This window comes from Cherax quadricarinatus, chromosome 37 (assembly GCF_038502225.1).
Source record: "Cherax quadricarinatus isolate ZL_2023a chromosome 37, ASM3850222v1, whole genome shotgun sequence".
NCBI lineage: Eukaryota > Metazoa > Arthropoda > Malacostraca > Decapoda > Parastacidae > Cherax > Cherax quadricarinatus.
This window is the reverse complement of record NC_091328.1, coordinates 6,182,258-6,209,638: the sequence shown is the minus strand read 5'-3', so window position 1 is coordinate 6,209,638 and position 27,381 is coordinate 6,182,258. Positions and strand designations below refer to the sequence as shown.

General features: G+C 38.1%; 2 protein-coding genes across 3 annotated transcripts in view; one reads left to right on the top strand and one right to left on the bottom strand.

Moving 5' to 3' along the window:
* The window catches only part of LOC128703446 (uncharacterized), a 32,443-nt gene extending 26,407 nt beyond the window's left edge, over positions 1–6,036 (top strand). Inside the window, exon 6 of the mRNA XM_070091835.1 lies at positions 74–6,036. Coding sequence (XP_069947936.1) covers positions 74–349 — 276 coding nt within the window. The 3' untranslated portion in view covers positions 350–6,036. The remainder of the gene's footprint in view (positions 1–73) is intronic.
* Positions 6,037–8,739: 2,703 nt separating this feature from the next.
* Positions 8,740–26,895, bottom strand: LOC128701744 (protein-L-isoaspartate O-methyltransferase domain-containing protein 1). Of its 2 annotated transcripts, none has more exons than XM_053795649.1 (7): positions 26,755–26,895; positions 24,091–24,414; positions 21,873–21,966; positions 15,779–15,913; positions 14,417–14,520; positions 12,434–12,587; positions 8,740–11,027 (listed from the first exon to the last, which is right to left on the bottom strand). In XM_053795649.1, the coding sequence occupies exons 2-7, from the start codon at positions 24,301–24,303 to the stop codon at positions 9,994–9,996; spliced, it is 1,734 nt and encodes a 577-aa protein (XP_053651624.1). In that variant the 5' UTR covers positions 24,304–24,414; positions 26,755–26,895; the 3' UTR covers positions 8,740–9,993. The 2 variants fall into 2 exon arrangements, with proteins under 2 accessions (XP_053651624.1, XP_053651634.1); XM_053795659.1 differs by lacking the exon at positions 26,755–26,895 and adding an exon at positions 23,140–23,240 and having other exon boundaries at positions 24,091–24,230.
* Positions 26,896–27,381: the final 486 nt, after the last annotated feature.

Here is a 27,381-nt window from a genome sequence, read left to right as displayed (position 1 = left end):
TTTTTTTTTTTTTAACTTGTGTGCCCTCAGGCAGATTTGATATACGTATATACTTTTTGTCATCTTACTGCAGATCTTGAATGCCGTTCGTTATGATTTTTCAACACCAGTTGGAGAAATTATTGCTGAAATAGATATTGCTATACAGTCTGCCAGCATGGCTGGTGTCCTTTTGACAGCAGATCCCAGAGTGCTAGAGTTGGCTGCTGCTGCAGCTGCTGACAAACATTCACATGTACCGTGGTTTGTAATGGCAGAAAACTTTGTTGATTTTCTTAAAGAAGCAGTTTCTTTTAAGTATTTAAACATTAAAATTGTCGAATATGGGGTTTTGAGTCTGTTAATGTGAATATGCCACATCATATTTTTGACAAGGTTCATAAATTTTCACACTGTAAATTATGCAAAAATACCCATACATAAACACCAATTGTTGGTGGCTAGATTGCTTACTTTATGGTTTTATCTATTTTAATTGGGGAATGCTAAATCCATAGGGTCAAACAACACCTGAGGAATGGTAGTATTGTAATTCAGATTCGATCCAAAGAAAGGGAGGATAAGCCCAATTCCTTGTATCAAGAGCTCCTCACATCAAGGCACCTTCCTTGAGTGGTGCTTAGGTTGATAAGGGTGGAGAAGGATTATCTGCATGATATGATGATGGTGACAAAATCATTGCCCACAGGAATGGGTTTGGAGAGCAACTTAATTCAAAATAGGAGGTTGTGAATCTCTTAAGAGAAGGCAAATACAGTACTATATATGCAGCTTTTAGACTTTTTTTTTTTCTTAACATGTCGTCCATTTCCCACCGAGGCAGGGTGACCCAAAAAGAAAAAAAAAAACTTTCATCATTCAACATTTTCTCAGTCGCTCATACATAATCATTGTCTTTGCAGAGGTGCTCAGATATGACAATTTAGGTGTCCCTCCAAACTGCCAGTATCCCAAACCCCTCCTTTAAAGTGCAGGCATTGTATTTCCCATTTCGAGGACTCGATTCCAACTAACTGGTTTCCCTGAATCCCTTAACAAAATATTACCCTGCTCACAGTCCAGCTCGTCAGGTCCCAAAAACCATTCATCTCCATTCACTCCTATCTAACACACACACTCCTGCTAAAAGTCCAAGCCCCTCGGCCACAAAACCTCCTTTACCCTCCCTCCCTCCAACCTTGTCGAGGACAACTCCTACCCTGCTTCCTAAATTTTGCTTGTACAAGCTCAGTATGTTAAGAGGAGCATGACCAAATAAATGCAACCAGGCTTAACATTATCAGAAGGCAGGGTAGCTTTATGTATCCAATCCATTACTGGGTCGTGGGGGTGTTGACCCCTGGAACACCCTCCAGGTATGCTCCAGGTAAGTACAGCAATTTTTATAAGTAATTTTTATATTCTGTAATAGCAAAACTTGCCAACCTAAGCCCATAATAAGCTATTGTATTTACCTTCTCTATATACCATTCACTTGATACCTATTTTTTTCATACCAAGCCATGTTAATATTTGATATTCAGCCAAGTGTCAGTTGGTGTCCACCATTACTCAGTACTGTCAACAGTCAACCTTCACTCGTTTAGTCCTTAATCCTTCAATTGTGTCTAGACTACATCCAATTAGGGCTCTGGTTTTGCAAACTTAAGAATTTGTTTAATACTATTTCCTCTGTTAATACCCTTGTATAGCTTCAGATGTATATATTAAATATATTTTTTTTATAGTTTCTTTAATGCAAAATGCAACTAACATCTAATGGTAAGTATTCGTGTAGCAGAAATAGAAATGTGCCAATCCACTTGTAAACTCGAAACAGGAGGAACTTTTTAAAACATCCGTTCCTTTATCTTTTATTGCATTATGCAGTTTAAACAGCATTATCAGCCCACTTACTTGGTACAGTATTAAAATAAGCCTTTTAACCAGTGATCTGTTCTAATTTTTTTTTAGGCTTTACATTTTCCTCTTAATCCTTTGTGAACATAATGCAGTATATTTTAACCAGATGACACCTAACTCACAGATTGGTAATGAAAGCTGGATGATGTCTTGGATCATTATCAAACATCCTGATCCAGTTCATTTCCAGATTGAGAGTTAGTTACAAGTTATTTCATCCTTAGTACTGAATTATTCATTACATTTTTTTCCATTTATGTATTGAAATCCCATTAGTATACAGTGAAACCCCGGATTTCGGATCCGTTCCAGAAGATCGGCCTAAATCCGAAAAGGCCGAAAGCCAGAGTAATATTTCCCATAAGAATTAATGTAAATACAATTAATCCGTTCCAGACACCAAAAAATATTAACAAAAAAATACATTTTTTTTAAAGATTTACTATAGCTTTACATACAGAAAACAATGAGAAATAAATATAAAGCACAAATTTTAATGATAAATGAACATTACATTCCTTTATTGAAGACTTGTTGGCATATTGAAGTCGAAGAGGGGAGAGGAAGTTGGGGTTATTGTTTGGAAGGGAAATCCACCTCCATAAGAACTACAGGTATAAAGTCCCTATCCAGGGTTACTTCCCTTCTTTGTCTTTTACTGGCACTAGGATCAGCTTGAGAGTCACTGCACCCCCTGTTGCACAAAAAAGAAAATTATCCAGAGGTCTGTTTCTGGCATCTCTTTAAGATTTGCCTGAAGTGGGACAAGGTATTGTCACTGAAAATGTTGCAGACATAGCTTGTTTGAGCTTGGTCAGGGTGATATTTCTCCATAAAAATTTGCAACTCACTCCACTTTGCACACATGTCTTTAATCACTGAAGAAGGCACATTCTCCCTTCTCTCTTCCTCTTCATCCTCCTCCTCCTTCTCCTGCTCCTCTGAAGCAGTTTCCTCAGCTGTGGTCTGTTGCTGTTGTAGATGAAGGTCTTGCAGCTCTTCAGTGGTTAGCTCCTCCCTGTGGTCCTCCTCCAACTCTTCCACATCCTCGCCACTAGCCTCCAACCCCATAGACTTCCCCAAAGACACAATAGATTCCACAACAGGCAGAGGGTTGTCAGGGTCAGCCTCAAACCCTTCAAAATCCTTGTCGAGGACACGTTCTGGCCACAATTTTCCCCATGTAGAGTTCAAAGTCCTGGAAGTCACTCCCTGCCAAGCCTTACCTATAAGGCCTATGCAATGGAGGATATTGAAGTGATTCCTAGAAAACTCTCTTAGGGTCAAGTAAGTGTCCGAAGTTATTTCAAAGCACCTTTGCAACATTGCTTTCGTGTAGAGGTCTTTTGAAGTTACAAATGACCTGCTGGTCCATGGGCTGGATGAGAGGAGTGGTGTTAGGAGGCAAGAACTTCACTGTTAAAAAACTTAACTCCATGGACAATTGGTCTAACCAAGTTTGGAGGATGAGCAGAAGCACTGTCCAGTACCAGGAGGCACTTGAGTGGCAATTTATTTTCCTGTAGGTATTTTTTCACACTCGGGCCAAACACTTCTCAGACCCAGTCAATGAAAATTTGGCTTGTGACCCATGCCTTATTAGGTTTCCACAACACACACAATTTACTCTTGACAACATTGTTTTTCTTGAACACACTGGGATTTTCAGAGTGATACACCAGTAAAGGCTTCACTTGAAATCCCCACTAGCATTGCCACAGAACAAAAGAGTAAGCCTATCCTTCATAGGCTTGTGTCCTGGCAGTGCCTTTTCCTCCTGTGTGCTGTAGGTCCTCTGGCATTTTCTTCCAAGAGGCCTGTTTCGTCACAAATGAACACTTGTTGGGGGACGAATCCTTCAGCCTCTATGTACTCCTTGAATTCATGCACGAATTCTTCAGCCGCACATTTGTCTGAACTTGCAGCCTCGCCACACCTTACAACACTGTGTATGCCACTACGCTTCTTAAATCTGTCAAAACAGCCTTTGCTGGCCTTAAATTCACTAACAGCAGCACTCGTTCCAGGCATTTTATTCACGAGATCCATATGCAACTGCCTTGTGTTGTAACAAATGATTGACTCTACAACATTATCTCCCGCTAACTGTTTATCGTTGATCCACACCAACAATAACTTCTCCACATCTTTGATTATTGGTGATCTTTGTTTCATTAGCATATTTACACCTTTCGCAACATTAGCTTCCTTGATTTCTACTTTCTTTGCCAGAATGGAAGTGATTGTTGATTTGGATTTGCCATACATCCTGGCAAGCTGGAGCACATGTACACCAATTTCATACTTTACTACAATTTCTTTCTTGAATTCTATCGTGTTTCTCATTTTCTTTACCAAAGGTCTGGCATTAGGAACTTTCCTTTGGCCCATGGTGGCTTATTTCACAGTCACACTCAATAAACAACCACAAAAAACAGTGGAGTATAAACAAAATATTTGGATGAATGCGTGCAGTGTTGCTCACTCGCCTAGAGACGCAGCCAGACTCTCACGCACGTGGCCGATTTCCGAGTTGCTGGCTGAAATCCAAGATGGAATTTAGGCCAAAAAAGCAGCCGAAATCCAATTTGGCTGATATCTGCACCAGGTGATATCCAGGGTCCACTGTACATGGTGTCTTACATGAGCACTTGAAGGGTAGTTTACATATATTTTAACCAGTAGAACTTAATACCCAATTGTCATGCTTTAAATACAGTAACTGTACTTCATTGTAATTGGAGCACAAGACCTCCCACACTATGTATATAGAGCAACATGTTTTACTTTTTCATCTTAACATATTTTGCTCCTTAAGAATTTATCAAATATTTATATTTACTTTTTATTGTTCATATCTTAACCCAGTGTTTGATAAGCAATTAAGTATTTCTGTACTTGAGTAACATGGCATAATATAAGTATTTTCCTGAAAGGCTTCTTAATTAAAATCAAACAGTCCTATGAAGTGTTTCACTTAGTCTTGTATATGCAGTATTTCCAAGCAATTATTATTATTATTATTATTATTATTATTATTATTTACCCTCCATTTGAATACTCTTTACTGCCTGCTCCCCAGGTGCCATTTGATCCTTATGATTTTAGCAGCCCTTCCCCATGAATATATTAGTACAATGTTCATTGAAAACATGACCTTACTATGGCAATGGGATTTCAGTGTAAATAGCAAGGAGCTTGCCTGTCATTCATTAGTGTGCAAACTTATAGCCCATGACTGATTGGGTTATGAGTAAAGTGTGACCTGCAAGTTATATATTGATTTGATTAATAGTGAACAACAAACCAAAATAAACAGAGAAATTCATAGCTTTCATTGCCACTTCTTGGTGCACAGGCAACCTCCAGTAATACCGATGGCCCAGTTCCCTTTGGGCGAAGCAACTAATGCCACCCCTACCCATTCCCAGCACTAATTGGCAGGAAATTCAGACAGGTCTAGTGATCTCTTTTTTTTCTAGCCTTCTAAAAGTAAACTTTGGCAAATGGAGAAATGTCTCCACTGTTTAGTTAAAAAAAAAAAAAAAGGTTAAGGGACCTGAATTTAGTCAAGCATCTCAGGAAAGCATTTCTCGAACATCACCATCACAATAAGGTGACATAACATTTGAAGGTGAAAGGTATTTTGCATATTAATAAAATGCTGAATCCATACAATGGCATTTGTAGCCAAATACCCCTCAAGGATGGTACCTACATACTGGTGAGGGGCTCGTTCCAAACTTTATTTCATTCACGGGGAAGTTGTAGACCAGTAGTGATCATATAGTGCCTGGGTAATGAGGCATTCACGTTCAATCCAAGGAAGGGGTGGTTAGGTCCAGTTCTTTGTATCAAAAACCCCTCGCCTGCATCAAGACACTTCCAAAGAATTGGGTGTATCCTCTCCCTCATTTGATTGAACTTGATTGCCCCCCCATTTCTTAGGTATTGGCCCCTATGGGTTTTACACTTCCCCCATGAATGTATTAATGTAGCATATTATCATTTGTGGTTGTCTCAGACTCCCTTAGTGCTTTACAGGCTATACAGAAATTTGATACACCTCACCCCTTAGTCCTCCGTATCCAACTTTGGCTACGCCGCATCTTTACCAGGCATAAAGATATTGTTTTTTGTTGGGTCCCTGGTCATGTTGACATACAGGGCAATGAACAGGCAGACACTGCTGCGCGGTCAGCGGTACATGACCTACCAGTTTCATATAGAGGTATTCCATTTACGGACTATTTTGCTGCAATATCTTCCCACCTTCACACCCGTTGGCAACACCGTTGGTCTACTATGCTCGGCAACAAACTTCAATCTATTAAACCAAGTACGTATAGGTTACTGGCCGTCTTCTTATCACCAGTGTCGAGGTTGGGAGACTACTCTCTCCCGTCTTCGCATTGGCCATACTCGTCTTGCTCATGGATATCTCATGGAGAGGCGCCCTGCTCCTCTCTGTGAGAATTGCCAAGCTCCATTATCAGTCAGCCACATTCTGTTGGACTGCCCACTTTATCAACGAGCACACAGAATTTACCTCCGTCGTCGTCTTCGCTCCGCTGCTCTCTCTTTACCTTCCCTTCTCGCTGATGGACCCACCTTTCATCCGGACTCTCTTATTGACTTTTTGACAACAACTGACTTCACAAATTCTGATACCTTCAGCCCTTTCTACTTCAATCTCATGCTACCCTCTACCCCCGTACTATCCCCTGCCCTGCTTTTTCTGTAACCTACTGATCATCCCTCCTCCCTTCTGCCATCCAATACCTCGCTTCCTTCCCTACCCTGCAGCGCTGTATAGCCCTTGTGGCTTAGCGCTTCTTTTTGATTATAATAATAATAATGTAGCATATTCATAGCATAATAACAACCCATGTAGGTTTAGTGCTTCATTTTTTATTGTAATGATTGCATACATTGTCAGTGGATATGTGACAGTTACCAGAGATCTGAAAGACAGCAAATTTAGTCCCTATATTTAAGAGACAGACAGGAGGCATTAAACTGCAGACCAATTTCTGATGTGCATGCCTTACAAGGTAACAGAGAAACTTTTTTAGGGACAAGTGGTGGTACACATGAAGAGGTGATTTCATAAACATCCAGCATTGGTTTAGGGATGGCAAATCTGTCTTACTAACTTGGAGTAATATGACATAGTAATAAATGTACGACACAGGGTTGAATTGCATTTTCTTAAGACTACAAGGCATGTGATATTACCCACAAGAGGCTGGGCTAAAACCTTCAGATTCAGGTTGGAATAACAAGGCACAATAACTGGCCACAAAATAGAGCGAAACACCAACGTCAAAGACCTGGGAGTGATCATGTCGGAGGATCTCGCCTTCGAGGACCATAACATTGTATCAATTGCATCTGCTAGAAAAATGACAGGATGGATAATGAGAACCTTCAAAACTAGGGAGGCCAAGCCCATGATGACACTCTTCAGGTCACTTGTTCTATCTAGGCTGGAATATTGCTGCACACTAACAGCACCTTTCAAGGCAGGTGAAATTGCTGACCTAGAAAATGTACAGAGAACCTTCATAGCGCGCATAACGGAGATAAAACACCTCAATTACTGGGAGCACTTGAGGTTCCTAAACCTGTATTCCCTGGAATGCAGGTGGGAGAGATACATGATTATATACACCTGGAAAATCCTAGAGGGACTAATACCGAACTTGCACACGAAAATCACTCGCTACGAAAGCAAAAGACTTGGCAGACGATGCAACATCCCCCCAATGAAAAGCAGGGGTGTCACTAGCACGTTAAGAGACCATACAATAAGTGTCAGGGGCCCGAGACTTTTCAACTGCCTCCCAGCATACATAAGGGGGATTACCAACAGACCCCTGGCAGTCTTCAAGCTGGCACTGGACAAGCACCTAAAGTCGGTTCCTGACCAGCCGGGCTGTGGCTCGTACGTTGGTTTGCGTGCAGCCAGCAGCAACAGCCTGGTTGATCAGGCTCTGATCCACCAGGAGGCCTGGTCACAGACCGGGCCGCGGGGGCGTTGACCCCCGGAACTCTCTCCAGGTAAACATACTCTGGTATATGAAAGAGTATCTTAAGGGTAGGTAAGTGAGGTAAGTGATGCCAGAAAGGGGAAGAGTAACTAGTGGGGCTCAGCATAGATCAGTTAGAACTAGTATTGTTTTGGGTTTATGCAAATAACATTCCAGATGGGATTGATTCAGATGTATCTGTTTGCTGATGACATGAAATTGATTGAGAATAAAAATGGAAGAAAAAGAAAGGCTTCAAAAGGATCTGGACAAATTGCAAGTGGTCACGTAAATGGTTGCTTGAATTTAACCTCAGTAACTGCAGAGTCAGAGTGAGGAAGGAGCAAGAAGACCAGAGACTGGCTATAGCATGTGGGGACTTTTAAATATATCGACCATGTCCCATTAAAGCAGGGTGACCCACAAAGACTTTAAATTTAGTAATTTATACAGAAGAGGTTACAAGCCCCTTATGACACTCGTAGCTTACAAGGGAAGAATGCCTTTCCACTTCCCCATGGAGATAGGAGGAAATAATTATTATTATTACAGGTTTGTGTTTCACTCGCTTGGCAGGACAGTAGTACCTCCCTGGGTAGTTGCTGTCTACCAACCTACTGCCTAGGATGATTATTATAATCATAGTGTTAAACTCTCAAGGATCATGCAGCACTGCAAGATAAGGCATGATAAAGGTGTAACATGCTTGATCAGATAATCAAAAAGATGCTTGATCAGAGACTATCAGCTTAGGGGTACAGGATGCAATTTCCTCAAAGACCTAAAGGCAAGTACATACAAAGTCTTTGTGGTTTAGTAAAATTTATTCAATTGTAATACCAAATGGTTGAAGACTATACAAAGTAGTTATACATCATATACAAGTAAATCTTTAATTCTTTATAATCCCAATACTGTCCTGGCTATCACAAAGTAAAGTACTGTAGATTTACATGCTAGAGACATGCTGTATTCCTAAACCTTACTTAATTTGTGAAGAATTTTAATATTCCATTAATTTTATGTATATAATATATATCCCCTATGGGTTCAGCACTTCCTTCTGTACTGTATATATACCTGCATTATAAAACCATCAATACAGTGGTTGAACATGTCATACAAACAATAAATAACACAATATACATTTGAGACAATGCCATATCTCTATAAACATGCTATTATTAAAATTCTAATAAAGAAAAAACTAGGTGGCTACAAACTCCACTGGCTTTGTAGTTATGTACTGTATGTAAATATAAAAAAAAATCTTTGCCCTAGAGTACACACGTGCTCAAAAGAAAATTTTATTACTTTATATAAAATTCTATATTAATCAATAATCTTGCAGTGGATGATAAGGCAACTCAACTACAAAAAATTAAATGAGAAATTACAAGTAATTCAGTGTATATTTTAGCTACACATTTTTTTTTTTTGGAAGAACATTTAGTTAACACACACAAGCCCTATAGATATTACCTACATTTTTCATTCATAGTTATCCATTATATCCTTTACTCAATTCATTAGCACGTAAAATGTTGCTCACGAGATAATGTATTATCCTAATGTGCTCACGCCAAGCTTCAAATAGATGCACTAATAGCTTTTGGAATAAAGAAAAATGCTGATGGACGGTGGGCTATGATACTTGAGCCAGCCAAATTAACATAGTAATAAACGAAGACATTCCTTCACTGAGGTAACAACCACTGAAGGAGTTTGCTACTCCTTTTCTTAACCTGGAAATTTGTTTATATTCCTTTGGAAATAAGTTATCTATCTTGGATCTTTGATGAAACTATACCTAATGTAGTGTGCATTTGTAATTGCATCTAAATATGGCAAATTTGCACGTGCATGCCACTGCAGTATACCAAATTTAAACATTATCAGTTTCCCTGACCTGCATTAAATTAAACATACTTATCAATTATAATTATCACATATATGTACAAAAAAATGCTGTACTGTATGAAAAGTTCTAAATAAAATTCTTAAAAGAACTGATTAGATTTATCACAATTCACAAAGGAACTGCTTACAAAGCCCTAACTTATAATTCCCTATTATAATTCAGGTACAATTTCAGGGCATGGGGAAGAGGTAGCAAACCAATTTTTTCCCGCATGTAAGTAGAATAAGTCTCAGCAGCAGATACTCTCTTACAGCTGTCGCCTTCTTCATTATCTTCTGGGTCATCTCCTCTTCTTGTCTTAAAACTCTCACTGCAGTTTCCTCCACAAGGGCAAGATGGGTCATCAGCATCCAGTAGCCGGGTGACTTTCGTTCTTGGAGCAGAGTTATCAGAGTAATCTGAATCTGTAGAATCTATATCCATGTCAATGTCACCATCATCTCCTTGATCAGATTCTGAGCTAGGTCCTTTTCCATTTTCAATTTCATCCCCTACTCCACTATCAAACTTTTCTCGTTTCTTATTAGACTTCACTGGCATAACAGGTGTAGAAGTCATTGGTATTGGGTCAGAATGTGGCATGGTAGCAACTGATGGTATTGGTTCTTCGCCATTTTGAGGGTTTTCTGGAACAACTTCTTCCACATCTTTGCTCACTTTTTCTTTAACAGATATTACTTGTTTTGCTGATTTCCCTAGTTCTGTTGCAGCATCACAACTCTCAACTATTTCAGAATCATTACTGCTTGTATGTGCATCATCCTTTTTTTCTTCCTCTCCATCTTCAAGTTCAGTGTCTGGACCCCTTTCTTCACGGTTTTGTCTGGCCTCATTTTCTTCCCTCTCTCTCTCCAACCTCCTTTGGCCAGCAAGGTTTCTAGCCAGTTCAATAAAGGTAGAGAACTGATTAGTGTGATGCTGAGCATCAATGAGGTTATCATTTTCATCATCTGAAATCATCCGAGGGTCATCATCAGACTCATAAAAGGGGACAGGAACATAGGGAACAACTACCCGCCTAATCTGTCTACGATCACGTGGTCTTGAGCGTTTGTGCATTGGTCTATTTGCAGCTGTGACCAAATCAGGATGCTCATGTTCAATGTTTGCACGGAGGAGAGAGCGAAGCTCTTGACGACACATATCCTGAAGATCTGGTAACTCCACAACAGCTAGGGTGAAGAAAGACAAAAAAAATAGTAACTGACTATACTAAATGCTGAAATCTCCACATATAAAACATTTAAATATTGGAGTAGCATTTGGCTTGCTCATATCTAAACAAGGCATTTATGTAGGTGAGAGAGTTAATGCACAAATAATCCGCACGTAGAAGAGAGTAGCTAACGACAACGTTTCTGTCTGACGTGGACCATTTACAAAGTCACACTAATGAGAAGAGCAGGATGGGTATATATAGGCAGGAGGTGGTAGTAGTGGAGGTGGAAGGTAGTAGTAGTGGGGAGACAGTAAGAGTAGGAGAGGCCAGTCAAATACTAAGAAAGAGGAGCACTGCAAGGGAGCTGGTGCCCACAGAGGGTAAGAGCAAGAACACACAGGGGGGGGGGACAAATAAGTAAATAAAGAAGGAACAAATATACAGGGCAGAAGACAACCCAAAAGGGTTGTCTTTCTTCAGCACACTGTAAAAGATATTTAAGAGATTGATTAATATGGAATAGTTTATCACAAATTGAAACAAAAACTATATAAATACATATGGCTCAACAAGAGTTACAATGTATATGTTCAAATATTGGTTGAGTAAGTAATTTTCTTCAAATCTGCACTCCTCAGAGGAGGTTCCTTGAGACTGGCAAGGGGTTCCTAATCCAAGGATGTGAACTTGACCTCCCCTTCTTGAAACAAACCTAATTGCCTGCTAATCCCCAGGCACTATGACTCCTATCAGTTTAACTGCCACCCTTATAAATGTAATGATTCAAATCCAAACCTAAGTTACACCTTTCATTAAACTGGTCTTCTCAACTAGACCCAATGGTCAGATGCCAATTTAATTTCTTTTACAATAATTTTTTGAATCAGAAGAGTATCTCAAAGCACTTACACTCACACAATTATTTTTCCAACAATTATTACAAAGTCTTCTTCTTATGCTGCATACTATTACACCTCGGTATGCAGTGAAAATTGTAAAATAGGGTTTCTGATGTTACTACTATTCAACTTAGACCTGAAAGCAATTACTTTATCCTTATGCACATATCCTAGTCTTGCTTTGAGCATTGACTACCTCCCTCATTTATTTAATCATAAGTAAAAAATGGTTAAGAACCATTCTGACTGCTAACATGAATTTTAATTTTGTAACTATTATTAATTTATTACATATTTTAGTCACATTAAAAGTATACATCCAATAATACAAGTATTCTGTTAATAATAGTTATTTAAATAATCTTCAGATTTTATCCATATACTGTACTGTACTTGCAGTACAGTATATACCACTGTACTGTCAGAAGTAAATTATAATGTTAGACGAGTTCTGATTATTCAATATTATGTATCAAACACCTAAAAGGTAACTTACTATTACTCAATAAAGTTAACTTACGGAGAGTAACTGTAGCTGGAGGATGGTTAGGATCTGGCATAACAAGAGATGAGAAGGAGACCGGAAGTAAGAACAAATTTTCCCATGTGTTTGGTCCACTACGAGTCATCTTCACAAGCTGATCATTGATTGGCATCACCAACACACCTCCAGGCTGTTAAGTAAATCACATATGTATTACTAGTTTAATGAAATTACCATTTATAAGGCTCAAGACAATTAAAATCCTTCTAACTTGTTCTAGTTGCTACATCCAGAAATGCAATCATTTTAAATGTTTATAATACTATACATGTACTGTGCAACTACATTTATTTAGCTAACTGGGAAGATAACCCTCTGAGCAAGTAAATTATGCACACTATCTTATGAGCTCACTAAACCATATTTTGTATGTGATGGTTAGCCTTGTTAGCTATGGAAACAGTACCCCTCAGGGAAGGTTCCTTGATGTTGGTGAGGGGCTCTTGATTTAGGGAATTGGATCTGTGCTCTAGTTCCCCGAATTAAGCCTGAATGCCTTCCACATCCCCCCCCCAAGCGCTATAAAATCCTACAGGTTTAGCACTTCCCCTTGATTATAATAATAATATGGAAACAGTAAATTACAACAGGGAAAGAATGTGATTGTTTCCAAATTATCTATTTCTTTAGAAACACTATTATGGCCTACATTTTATTAACCCTTTATGGGAGATGCCTCATTGCTGAACAGCTCTTGATCCAGGGAAATGGAGCAATCAATCCCTTTGCTGAAACCTGCTTACCTTCTATTTCCCACGGGCTCCATGATCCTGGATTTAGCACTTCTGCATTAATAATTATAATACAGTACATTTTGTCTAGTCCAGTTAGCCAGACTTGAGCCCTGAAGGTGGGAAGTACAGTGCAACCTCGGTACTCAAACAGCTCCCTACTCGAACAAAGCTCAGCACTCGACCAAACAAACACAACCTGCCAGAACTTCGCTGTAAACTATTTCGTGTTTCTTCGTATTTTTTTTTTTTATTATTTGTATAAATGTCACCATGGGGCCCACGAACATTAGTGATAACAGGCAACCAAAAAGAAAATTGGTTGGGAGGAATATGTTCAGTACTCGAAAGGATCGGCACTCAAAAAGCCTTCTGGAATGAATTAAGATCGAGTACCAAGGTTCCACTTTACAGTGCCTGCACTCTAAAGGAAGAATTTGAGATACACCTACCATCCGACTTATGACCTGCTTGACATACGACCATTCAACTTATGACCTGTTTTGTATGCCAAATTTCTGGGAAATAAACAACTGTTTGTGTTGCACACAGTGTTTATCCTAAACCTTACAGTATAAAGCATAGTACTAACAGCATAAAAAGTAATGTAAAAAATGAAATACAAAAATAAAACAATAAAATAGTCATTACAAAAATGTGATGTTGATATTCTGTAGTAAGGTTCGACTTACACCCATTTCGACTTATGACCGGTTGGTCGGAACCGAACTCGGTCATAAGTCGGATGGTACCTGTACTTGCTGTTTAGAGTGATATCTAAACTGTCATACCTGCACACCTCTGGCAAGATACTGATAGTGTAAATGTTGGTGAAATTGTTTCTTTTTTTGGTTATCCTGCCTGAGTGGGAGTTGGCCAATGTATTATAAAAAAATTATCTAATGCCACAGTAAGCTTTCATGATCTTATCCTTCTGTCTTCCCAATTATACTTACATGCTTGCTGAGATAATTCTCAGCCTTTTACAGTTTTTCAGGTCAAACATACAGCAACTGCTTGGATTACATAAATGCTCAACCAGCATAAAGAAGTCTCCAGCATATTTCTAATAAATGTTCAAAATTCTAGTAATCCAATGTAGCTGGAGAAGATTCTGCACGAGACCATCTTCCTAGGAATGGAAATTTGAATAACAGAGCTTCAGATATATGTATGTATAGTATTGTATGGGTAAGTGTGCCTATGTCCATACAAAATAAAAACTAACCTTTACAAGGGCCTTCATATACTGTTCATGGGTCTCAGGGCATGAAGCTCCACAGTATACACGATCATAAAGACGCATATCCGGGGGCAAACATAAGCAGTTACCTGTAAGTAGATGAACTGTGTAACAGATGACAAAAAAACAAATCAGACAAAATATAACTAATATCCCAGTGGGAGTAAAGCTATAAATTCTTACAGTAATACCCTTCAACAAATATTTCCTAACATCTTAAAATGAGCCAAGGTCACCTAAGTTTGAACTGCATCAATGTCAAATCTAATATTTCCCTCCAGGGAGGTGCCCTAAAGCCAGTGAGTGCTTTTGCTCTAAGGAACTGTAGTTATCCTCCCTTTTCTTTGATCAACCTTGACCGACTCCTATTTCCCAGGCATTATATGACCCATACAATTTGGCACTTCTCCCTAAATGAAAAAAAAAAAAATACGTGTACTAATATTGTATACAAAATACTGTAGACCACCAACCTTGGTGTGGGATACGTTCTTGAACTCAGACATGTCCCTATCCATAAAAATGCAATATCTGGAGTAAAGAACATACAAAAAATTGGACTGTATTCTTGGCACCTCCAAATAAGCCGCACAAGTGTTTTTTTTTTTTTTTTTTTAATTTTTAATTTCTCAAAATTAAAACTTTTGATGCTTTATATTGCAGATATTGTTGCATGTTGATCTAAAAATGTGTGGAGAGGCTTCATGTTGCCGTACTATACCTATTTGGATGTAGCGAGGTTCAGATAAACATACAGTACAAGTGTAATAAGTCAGTGTTTGACTTACTGGGAAATCCAAGATTAAATTTATATAAAGTACTTTTTGCATCCATAATGTGTGCCACAAACACCATCATTAAAATTCTGCATATGCACCCAAAACATAAAATAACTTAAGTAAGGCTGGGGGGAAAGACTGTGTTTGAAACATTTAGTGTGCTCCACAGTGGCCAGTGGCCTGGTGGCAAAAGCTCTCACTTCACATGGTGAGGATCCTGAGTTCGATTCCGCCAAAGGGTGGAAACACTAGGCGTGTTTCCTTACACCAGTTGTCCATGTTCACCCATCAGTTAAAATGGGTACCTGGGTGTTAGTCGATTGGTGTGGGTTGCATCCTGGGGCAAAATTGACCTAATTTGTCTGAAATGCTCTGCATAACAAGCGGCTTTCAGTACAGTAGTATGTCACTGATGTCAGCTAGGCCCGTATACCTTGTACATGTACTTGTAGAAATAAAAATATTATTCCATAGAAAAATGGGCAGGGCATTCCTTATAGAGATAATAGGTATAGGATCACTACACCCCCTACACTAAGTTTTCATTTAAATTTTGCATCATACTCACCTTGTACAAATAAAGGATCACAAAAAGTAAAAGCATCAATGGCTGATGAAACCCTCTTAAATTCTTCTAACCTCTCAAGTCCATATTTTACCACATCTGCATGAAGCTCCACTCCATGATTGATGCCATACGGACCTATATTAAGAGAAAATTTCAGTGTTATAAATTACAAACCTTACTTCCAGGTTAGATTAATGCAACAATTTATTTTAATGTGGTTGATGATTGTGCACCTCATATCTATCCTGTGGAGAGTAGCACAAGTGTATATACCTGCCCCACCGAGGCAGGATGACCCAAAAAAAGAATAACACTATCATCATTCACACAATCAATGTCTTGAAGAGGTACTCAGATATGACAGTTTAAATGTCACTCCAAACAGCTAATATCCCAAACCCCTCCTTGAAAGTGCAGGTATTGTACTTCCCACCTCCAGGACTCGAGCCCAGCTAACCAGTGTCCCTGAACCCCTTCACAAAATATTACTCTGCTCTCACTCCAACAGCTCATCAAGTCCCAAAAACCATTCATCTCCATGCACTCCTATCTGACTTGCTCACACATGCCTGCTACATGTCCAAGCCCCTTGCACACAAAACCTCTTTTGCTCTTTCCATCCTTTCCTAGGCAACCCCATCCCCCTTCCCTCTACTACAGATTTATACACTCTCCAAGTATCCTATTTTGCTCCATCCTCTCTAAATGATCAAACCACCTAACAATCCCAATTCAGCCCTCTGAGTAATACTTTTAGCAACCCCACACCTCCTAATTTCCACACTATAAATTCTCTGCATAATATTTACACCACACATTGCCCCAAGACCTAACATCTCCACTGCCTCCAGCATTCTTGCTGCAGCATTTACAACCCATGCTTCACACCCATATGAGTTATAAACCCTAAAACAGTTAAGTATATCAAAAATTACCATGAGAGGCTGCTCAATTATTATTATTATTATAATCAATTTAAACACTAAACCCACAAGGGTCATACACCACTGAGAGGCTGCCCAAATTTATATTCTTTATCCCCTAATTTTTTCATTTATAACTTTAAAATACTACCTCATTTTATTGGATTTCAAGTTTTCAACACTGTCATACTGTAAGTAGGGAAATTTTCACACAATTACCGGCACACGTCGGTGTTCTCTGGTCAATTTTATACAGACCCTTCCCGGGTTTCGTTTTCATGAGATAACTTGGAGAAAGCATGTGATTAGCTTCAAATTTTCAACACTGCTGTATCCTACTTAAAAATTTGGAGTGCTTATGTGCCAATTTTGCTGAAACTACTGTACATTTATGGTACAGTAGTTTCACCAATATTTTTATGTACAGTAAGCATAAGATAACTTTAAGCTTAATTTAGGAAATCTGCAAATGTTGTGCCCCCTGAATGGGGCCCAATGTATATACAGTGGACCCCCGGTTAACGAACTTTTTTCATTCCAGAAGTATGTTCAGGTGCCAGTACAGACTGAATTTTTTCCCATAAGGAATATTGTGAAGTAGATTAGTCCATTTCAGACCCCCAAACATACACGTACAAACGCACTTACATAAATACACTTACATAATTGGTCGCATTTGGAGGTGATCGTTAAGCGGGGGTCCACTGTACAGTGGAACCCCAGTTATCGGCCATAATCCATTCCAGAAGGTCGGCATAAATCCAAAAAGGCCAAAAATCAAAGTAATATTTCCCATAAGAATTAATGTAAATACAATTAATCTGTTCCAGACACCCAAAAATATTAACAAAAAATAAATTTTTTAAAGATTAACTTTAGTTTTATATACAGAAAACAATGAGAAATAAATATAAAGCAGAAATTTGAATGATAAATGAACATTACATACCTTTATTGAAGAGGGGAGAGGGAGTTGGGAATCCCCCTTCATAAGGACTTCAGGTATCAAAACCCTCTCTAGGGTTACTTCCCTTCTTCATCATTTACTGCCACAGTACATTCATTACTTACCTTAAAATATTTGTAGTCTTCATGTAGGGTGAGTAGTATTTATTTGTAGGAAGTCAGTGTAGGCAACAGTAGATGTAGGTACACATATATAGCCCCCTGAGCTACACTACACAGCCATATTATTACCATGCTCACTGAGTTTAATAGTTTCTAACAACTACTTTTAGATGCCATCATAAACAAAGGGAGAAGTAATGAATAATTCATGCCGAGAATTGTAAACAAACGCATATGAAGGGCGGTGACTGGGCCAGACGCCAGATTCACAGTTTTCTCTAACGCTGAATAAGAGAAAACATAATGTTTACTCCACCAGACTCACCACTCAATAGCATATAAACATTGCATGTTCATATGCTATGTAATGTGTTTCTTATATAATTTTGAAGAAAATATCATAGATGGATTAATGAAAATGCCTATATTAACCTAAAATAAGACATTTAATGTGCCCAAGAGTGATTATTATTAAACATACATTGCATATAAACATTGCATGTTTTTATATATGTACTACTATGTAACGTTTTTATTTGGGCCCATGGTGGCTTATTGAACAGTTGCACTCAATAAACAACCACAAAAAACAATAGATTATAATGAAATGTTTGGATGAATGAGTGGAATGTTGCTCACTCACCCAGAGACACAGCCAGACTGACTCACGAATGCGGCAGGCGGACGCGTCCAATACGGCCGATTTCCGAGTTGCCGGCCGAAATCCAGGACAGAATTTCGGCCAAAAAAGTGGTCCAAATCCGATTTGGCCGATATCCGCATTGACCAATATCCTGGGTTCCACTGTATTGTAATTTTGATGTATATTACCTTTTCATACAATTTTATATTGCTGATATTTTCAATATTAGCTAATTGAAAATACAGTGGACCCCCGCATAGCGAACTTAATCCGTGCAAGAGGGCTGGTCGTTATGCGAAATGTTCGCTATGCGAATTAATTTTCCCCATAAGAAATAATGGAAATAAAATTAATCCGTGCAAGACACCCAAAAGTATGAAAAAAAAATTTTTTTACCACAAAAAAATGTTAATTTTAGTACACACAAACTGAAAAAAGCATGCACAATTACATGACACTTACTTTTATTGAAGATCTGGTGATGATTGATGGGATGGGAGGAGGGGAGAGAGAGTGTTAGTGTTTAGAAGGGGAATCCCCTTCCATTAACACTTGAGGAGGCAAGTCCTTTTCCGGGGTTACTTCCCTTCTTCTTTTAATGCCACTAGGACCAGCTTCAGAGTCACTGGACTTCTTTCTGTCCATAGAGCTCTGTACCTCCCGTTCCTTTACGATTTGTCTAAAATGGGCCATAACATTGTCATTGAAATAGTCACCAGCACGCCTTGCAACAGCTGTGTCAGGGTGATTTTCATCCATAAAGGTTTGCAGTTCAACCCACTGTGCACACATTTCCTTAATTTTTGAAGTAGGCACAATGGATTCCACAACTGGCATAGGCTTCTCAGGGTTAGCCCCAAACCCTTCAAAATCTTTCTTAATTTCCATACTAATTCTCACCCTTTTTACCACAGGGTTGGCACTAGAAGCTTTCTTGGGGCCCATGGTCACTTATTTTCAACAAACAGAACCGAAAACACTGTAATAATACGAAATATTCCGAGTGTATGCTTGAATGTTACCGCGGAGGCTAGCTGGTAAACAATGGGACAGGCGGCACATGTGAGGCTGGCTGAGGCCGCACATTGGACGCGTCTCGGACGAAGTTCGCTGAGCGGGTTTTTGTCTACTATGCGGGGCAAAATTTTAGCGATCAAAGCGTTCGCTATGCGGAATGTTCGCTATGCAAGGCGTTCGCTATGCGGGGGTCCACTGTACATACAATATCTTGCTTTATATTATTATTTGACTAAGCTTATGTCATTAGGTAGGATGTAACATTTACACTTTCTGTGCTCACTGTTCAAGAGTGTTGAGTGGCTGCCCACATTGGCAAACTACCTTGTTAACTACCACCTTGCTTGTTTACCTGCCGGCTTAGTCCTGGAGTAGCTAGGCAGCACACGAGAGAATCATGTGATCGCACCTGAGCTTGGGGACTGGCCTTTCTTGTACACTCTCTCCTCTGCTGGTCCTGGTTCGAACAACATCTCTCTCTCCCTTGTTGTTTGTTCGTTATTTAGACTGTTTTGGTAGAGTATGATTTCGGTGGCGAGTCGAAACATACCTCTCGTAACTCTGTGTAACTCTGTTCACAGAGCATAGTTCAAACTTGGTGAATTTCAACGTTTTACTGAGGCTGTGTGTCATACTGACACTCTGAGTCAACCCAAGTCCTAAGCTTTAGCTTCTGACTTATTTTGTCTGGTATCTGCGCACTGTCGTAGTTGGGGATTTGGTTATGCTGAACCTAGATTCAGTATTAAGAGAGTTTTATGCCTCTTATGAAGGATCTGCTGAAGGTCCCCAGTTAGGGTCGTTATTTTGTCTACTTGTTTCTGACTTCATGCTGCTGCTGCTTGTGACTTTATTGCTGTTGGCAAATGGTCATCTTATTGTTCAAGCAAGCTGTTATTATTGCATTGTTAGTCAAGAAGTTAGATTATTTGAGGATGTTTAGTCAGTCACTGTTTAAGTCAAGTCGAGTCTTACTGAGACATAACGAACAACTTTGAGCACATACACACATTCTCACACGCTTGTAGATACTAACATTATTTTTATAGTTGATGATAAAGTACCAGACTTAAGAGCCATAAAGAGATGAAATGTGCCTTCAGCACTATACCACTGTACAATTTCTCTTTGCTTTACAAGAGATGTGTAGGAGCTTATATCCTTAATTATATGAATAGCTTTTACTTTGATTTTGTCCACCTAGACTACTTTAACTATTAATAAACTTATCAAATTTTATTTCTTTAATTAGTATCCTATCAGTTGCAATCCTGAAGCATTATTAAAACCTATTGTAATTCTAATGGATAATTGGACCAGTATACTGACTACAGTGGACCCCCGCATAACGATTACCTCCGAATGCGACCAATTATGTAAGTGTATTTATGTAAGTGCGTTTGTACGTGTATGTTTGGGGGTCTGAAATGGACTAATCTACTTCACAATATTCCTTATGGGAACAAATTCGGTCAGTACTGGCACCTGAACATACTTCTGGAGTGAAAAAATATCGTTAACCGGGGGTCCACTGTACTTGTTACAAAAACCCAGAAACAGGCTGAATGCTATAGGGGCAGACCTTCTAGTGTTCTCTGGAGATGTCTATAATTTATAGATATCGCATTTTTTGCAACAGCAAATAATTTTAGAGTGGTATATATCTGTACAATGTACACAGCCCCCATAACATACTGAAATCTTTAAACCAACCCTAAGCACGAGGTGTGCCTGTACAGTATATGTACGTATTTGGAAATTCACACACTTGGAATGAATTCAGAAGTGTACAGGATTTTGTGCCAACTTCTGGTGACAGATATGATAATGGACTAACGGTAGCAATCGATATGTCTGCACCTCGATAAGATTAAAGCTGTTCAAATCTATAAGGCTTCTCAAATATAGTCTGTTTTGCACTAGTCACCCAGTCACCTGTGACACATATCTACTGAATGCTTAATCACTGTCTAAGAATAGTAAAGGCCACAATTGGTAACTGCAAATTTTGGAACCTGGCGTTATATTTTCCATCTCGCATATGATGAGCAAGTATTTACTGTACACGGTGAGGTACTTTCATTCAATACATTGTTACCACTTTCTCTTTGGTATATACTAAATTAGTTATCATGACTAACCTCATTTTTTAATAAATTAATTTTCAAGCACAAACTACTGATGACTTTTCACTTATTTCAAAGTTAAAATATTATGATGAACCATTATAAAATCTACTAACCCTTACTGGTTTTCAATATGATTAACTGTTATAAAAATCTACTAACCCTTACTGGGTTGTCAACCATTAGTGAAATGGAAGTCAAAACTGAGGAAGATTTTAACCAAGCACTTTAAGCTGTTTACAAACAAAAGGTAATCTATGCAAGTACAATAAGATAAACTTTTGTCTTTCCTCAGAGCACTTTATATATAAACTTACCTATAATAAGGCCTGCCATAGTGGAGAGGTACCCTGTGCCAGAGCCCAGATTGAGGAACGAGTGTCCAGGTGCTAATTGAAGGCCTTCCATCACCTAATAGACAGCCCAGAAACTATTAGCACAGTATCTAAAATTCTGTGGTAACAGCAAAATTAAATCATACACATAATGATAATGCTCTACTCAAAAAATCTGTACACCAAAAATATTATTTATATTGTAGTACATAAATCTTTAATGTCTTTTCAGTAATTTTAAGACGTTTGCCAGTCTTCAGCTACAGAATTATTACAATATTATATCTACAGAACATGAAATACCGAACTTGCGTGGGTCATTCAGCACGAGGATTACTGGAGGTTTGATCCTCCATTTACTAATTGTAAGACAGATAAACATGTTCTAACAGCCAAGTTTTCCTTCTCTCAACCATACAGTATTGAGCCTGCAAGTATTCCTTTGAGTTTACACACTGAAAACAATTCTGAATACAGGATTTCAATGTATAGTATTTATGTAAGCCCATAAAACACCTGTATCTGATACCACCTTGGGAAAATGGCCAATGAGGTAAAAAAAAAAAAAGTGCAATACAGTGGTACCTCGGGATACGAACAGCTCAAACTCGAACAATTATGTAAGTGTATTTATGCAAGTGCTTTTGTAAATGTATTTTTGGGGGTCTGAAATGGATTAATCTAATTTACATTATTCCTTATGGAAACAAATTCATTCAGTATCGGCACTTGAACAGCCTTCTGGAACGAATTAAGTTCGTATCCCGAGGTACCACTGTACAGGATTCTTTGATAAAATATTTATAAACTGAAAATTAATTAAGGTCTATACCACATTATTCTTAAGGAAGTCATCCTAGTTTATGTCAATTGAACAGAAGTTGGAAGCCAAGTTCTCTGAAAAAATCCTGTTTATCAGTTTTTTAGGCTACTGGATCTTAACTGCATAATTTAATTAGGTCAATGGTTAGTTATAGAATGACCATTTTTAAATACAAAATTTACATTTTTTCATATCCCAGAATAAAACTAATACAGCTCATACATCCCAAACACCAATGTTGTATTGCAAAGATATTCAGCATAAGGCTAAGAGAAACTGATAAATATATAAGATATATACAGGAGGGGTCTTAACTAACAAACGAGTTGTGGTCTGGAACTTGTATATCAAATGTTCAGCATCTGGAACCTATTTTCCCACAGAAACCCATTGTATGAAGGAGGGTAAGTTTACCCAGTAAATTACCTTTGATATGCCTTGTCAATGACAAATAATAACAAGAGCAAGAGTCATCATCCCACAGCTGCATACTCAGTCATGTAATGTAAGCTACTGTAGCAACAATACTGTGGACACATACAGGATAGGAGGTTCAGAAGTAAAGGGGTCTTCTGTATGTACATACTATACATTAGTATTATGTATGAATATTCTCACTCTCCTTAATTACTTATTTTTTAAAATTACCATAATGTAAATAACTTTTCAGCACTATGTAAAAATAACCAATTTATACATTACTCCATAGTCAACAACTTGTATAAATAGTACAGTATTTAACATTTCATTATGTCAGGAGAAATGACATCACAATTTTTTTCTTTTTTATCCAACAACTTAATTCCAAATATATCTGGAAAAATTTTGGGCATCTGCTTACTGTTACTCATTAGTTTTCACCATTGTATAACTAGTATAAAAGTATAGTATAAATGGTAGTACAGTATAAGGAAATGGTTAAAACTAAGTTCTTGAAAGAAAGGATTTCCGATCCACAATTGTAGTAAATGGAAAAGCAATGAAGTTTTGTTTCTTTAAGTATTGCAGCCAGCAGTAACAGCCTGGTTGATCAGACCCTGATCCACCACGAGACCTGGTCTCAGACCAAGCCGCGGGGAAGTTGACCCCTGAAATCCTCTCCAGGTAAACTCCAGGTTTCTAAAATGTTAATTTTTCTCATTTACTCAGACATTTAAATATGGTGACCTAAAACTAGGGTTAAGAGGTAACTTTGCCAAGTGAGTACATGATACAATAGTTTATGACAAACTTCATATTGATATCATTTTTAATAATTCAAGTAATGTACATATATTATTACTTTAAATGTAATCCATAATAAAGTTTATACACCTCAAATGTAAAAAAAATCCTTTGGAAGGTTACAAAACTATCTCATGCCAAAAAATAACCTACCTTTGCATAAATGCAGGGAGCTGATAAATGCAAATTTCCCTTTTTCCATGCATTATCTCTGTAAGCTTGTTCACGATTTTCTGCAGTGAAATAATTTCCACGATCTACAGCTCTGAAAATTCGTTCGAGCAATGGTGTAGTTATGTAACTGGCAGCTTTGAGGTTGTCAACTAGGTCATCATTGTCCACACCGGCACTCACCGCTCCCCCCATCTTTAATTCTCTCACTAAGGAAAGTGTGCTTAGCCTTGTCAATCCAGATCTTACTCTGCACTGCAATGCTATAACATTCTTTTCCAAGTAATGCAGCTAGTCAGAATTTTACTGGAAAAAAAAATGAAATTAATCTTGAATAGTATATAATTATATATTAGTAATTATGCTACTTATAAATAACTCGCAGGCAATAAATATTAACCAAACTGGTATTTATCCAGTTTATTCAGTTTTCTGATACCTGACTACCAATGACTATATTCCTTAAGGAAAGTGTATACCACAGACACAATAATGTGATAAAAAAAATATGATAAAATACAGTAATATAGAAAACTAATCTCATAAGTGTGAGAAAGATCATAATATAGATGCCACTCATTACTCTCCTATCCTAACAGTAATTTATGTCTTGCAGCAATTTTTGCTTTCTATTGTTTAATTATTCTCTTAATCACTTATACTGTGCCTACTACTTTGGCTTGCTTCTCCAGTTTCCAGAGGAGTCTTCTACATGGAACCTTTTCAAAAGCTTTCTTATAATTTATGAAAATGTATTCTAACTATTCCTCTTTCATGTTTGACCTCTGTCAACTTTAAATCTTTTTGTGAGGTATGACACTCAACTTCTGAATCCATGTTGGTTTTCTGTAAGGAATTTAGTGCATTCTACATGTTAATAAGTCTTTCAATATGAGTTAAATTTAAGGGCACTGACCTGTAGTTTATGGCTTCCTCCCTGTCACATTTTATAAATACTGGTACGGTTTCTGATTTGCTATGCTCTATTCATCTAACATTTCACCCATCATTAATATTTTTTTTAAATTCTGCAGGAGTGGCCTGCACAGTATTTCAGCTCATTCTTTTAATATTCCAGGTGCACTTATAGAATGTGTTTGTGGGGCTTAAATCTCCACTCCAGCATTATTAGTTTCTGGTCTCTTACATCCTCTCAGTTATCATAATTACTGTATAATCACAGGAGAAGTACTAAACCAACAGAGGTCATACAGCACATAGGGAATGGAAGTTAAGTAGGTCTTATAAATGGAATGGGAAAATAAATCCACTTTCTTTGATGAACTCTGCTCCTAAAGCTGTATATGACATTTGACTCTACAAACTCCAGTTCACTCATATTTCTTATCACACTAAGTCTAAAAAAAATATTTCTACCTAACATTCCTATGGCTCATGTTTTCAACTTGCACCTAAAACCATAGCCCCTGTTCTTCAAATTTCAAACATTCTGTACTTCTTTGCCTTGTCAAAACCTCCTTGTATCTTCTGCATCATAATCATGTCTTCCCTGAGCATTCTCATTTGTTGTAATTTAATGATTTGTTCCCCAAGTTTCTCTTGTATGAGGCAAGAGAGCATGCATTTCATTCTTAATCTATTGGCAACTTGATAAATTAGTCAATTAGTATTATGCTCAGAAGCACTGAACCTGTATGTGTCATGCTGCACCTGAGGAAAGAGGTAGTTGACAACACACAAGGTAGTTGATATTGTCATCACTTTCATGGGACTGACAAAACAAGCTTATAGAGCCTGTAGTGGTATACATTTCTAGACCATTGATTTTTCAGTGGCTTGGTAAGAGCCAGGGACAGCAGTTTTGTCATACTGATGCTTCGTCCAGGTTTAATCCAAGGAAAGAACAGGTAGGTCCAATTCCTTGGATCAAAAGCCCTTCACTAACATAAAGGTACCACCCCTTTAAAGTGTTAAACTAATCTCGTAAAGTTACGAATTTAAATGAAATTAGGAAATGTCACTTCACGAAGTTATCATAAAACAAACCAAACATGCATCATCTATTTTCCTCTCCCCCTTGGCTAGCCATCCAAGAACTAGAGTTATTTTCCCATTCCTTGGATCAAACTTAATTATCTCCCATTTCCCAGGCACTGTATCACTCCAACAGTTTTTTTTAATAATATATAATACTTATTATTATTTACAACACTATTTCCTGGTAGTTCAATAACTTTCATTACATTGCAATTTTGCAAGTCATTACATTCCCAACGTTGCTTATCTATATTACTTTACCAACACTACTTAACTATCAGCATTTTCTTACTTCAACTTAATAAAACCAGAAACTAGGAGAATCAGACTTGTAAATTACACAGTACGTGGGAATGATAATGCAATATTAAGAGAAAAAAAGTATAATAACGCCAAATAAACCAGGGAGAATCAGATCTGTAAATTACATAATATATTGCGATGGAGAGGGAGAAAGCAATATAAGAGAGTGAAACAAGTATAATAACAGCGAGCACCGTCTGCGTCACCACAAACTTCCTCTCAGCTCTTTGTTGTCAAGCCAAATTGTCACCTTAATACATCTATTTCATGCGGTGAAGTCCACACCAAAGGGATATACCACCATGAAGGCATTGTACATATGCTGGCGGATGCATGAAAACTTACATCAGCGAGTATTCATGGCGATGTACCGGCGAAAACTCAAGAAACTATATATTGCGACTGAGCTAGATGATGTACCTCGCCATACGATCTGTTTTCCTCCGTCAGCTGCTCAGTGACGTCACACCGTATCAAAACATATCAGGTGTTCGCTTGAGTGTTATCAAATTATTATTTTCATTGTGATATGGATAATTTAAAGTATAATAAAATTGATCGCGGCTTGATTTATCCTTTAATGCCCAGATCAGGGATATATAAGAGCATTGGCGTTTGAAGAGAACCAAAATAATGATGCGATGTTGGTGAGTAGCAAATGAAGCCATGACACTGGCATGAGGACGAACGGGGAGCTGGGGGGCACGCGCGGGTCACGTGCACCACCAAAACATTACCCCGCGGTCCCTTTAAAAATGGCTTCGTCTAATTGTTATCCTCATTCCCTTAACAAATGGCTTCGTCCACTTGTTGTTTTCTGTTAAAAAATGGCTTCGTCTATTTGTTCTACTCGGTCCCCTTAAAAATGGCTTCGTCTACTTGAAATTCTCATGTCCCTTTAAAAATGTCAACTTGTTACATATATTATCATCCAATAAAGGGCTCAACATACTCAACTTGTTACTGTCTCTT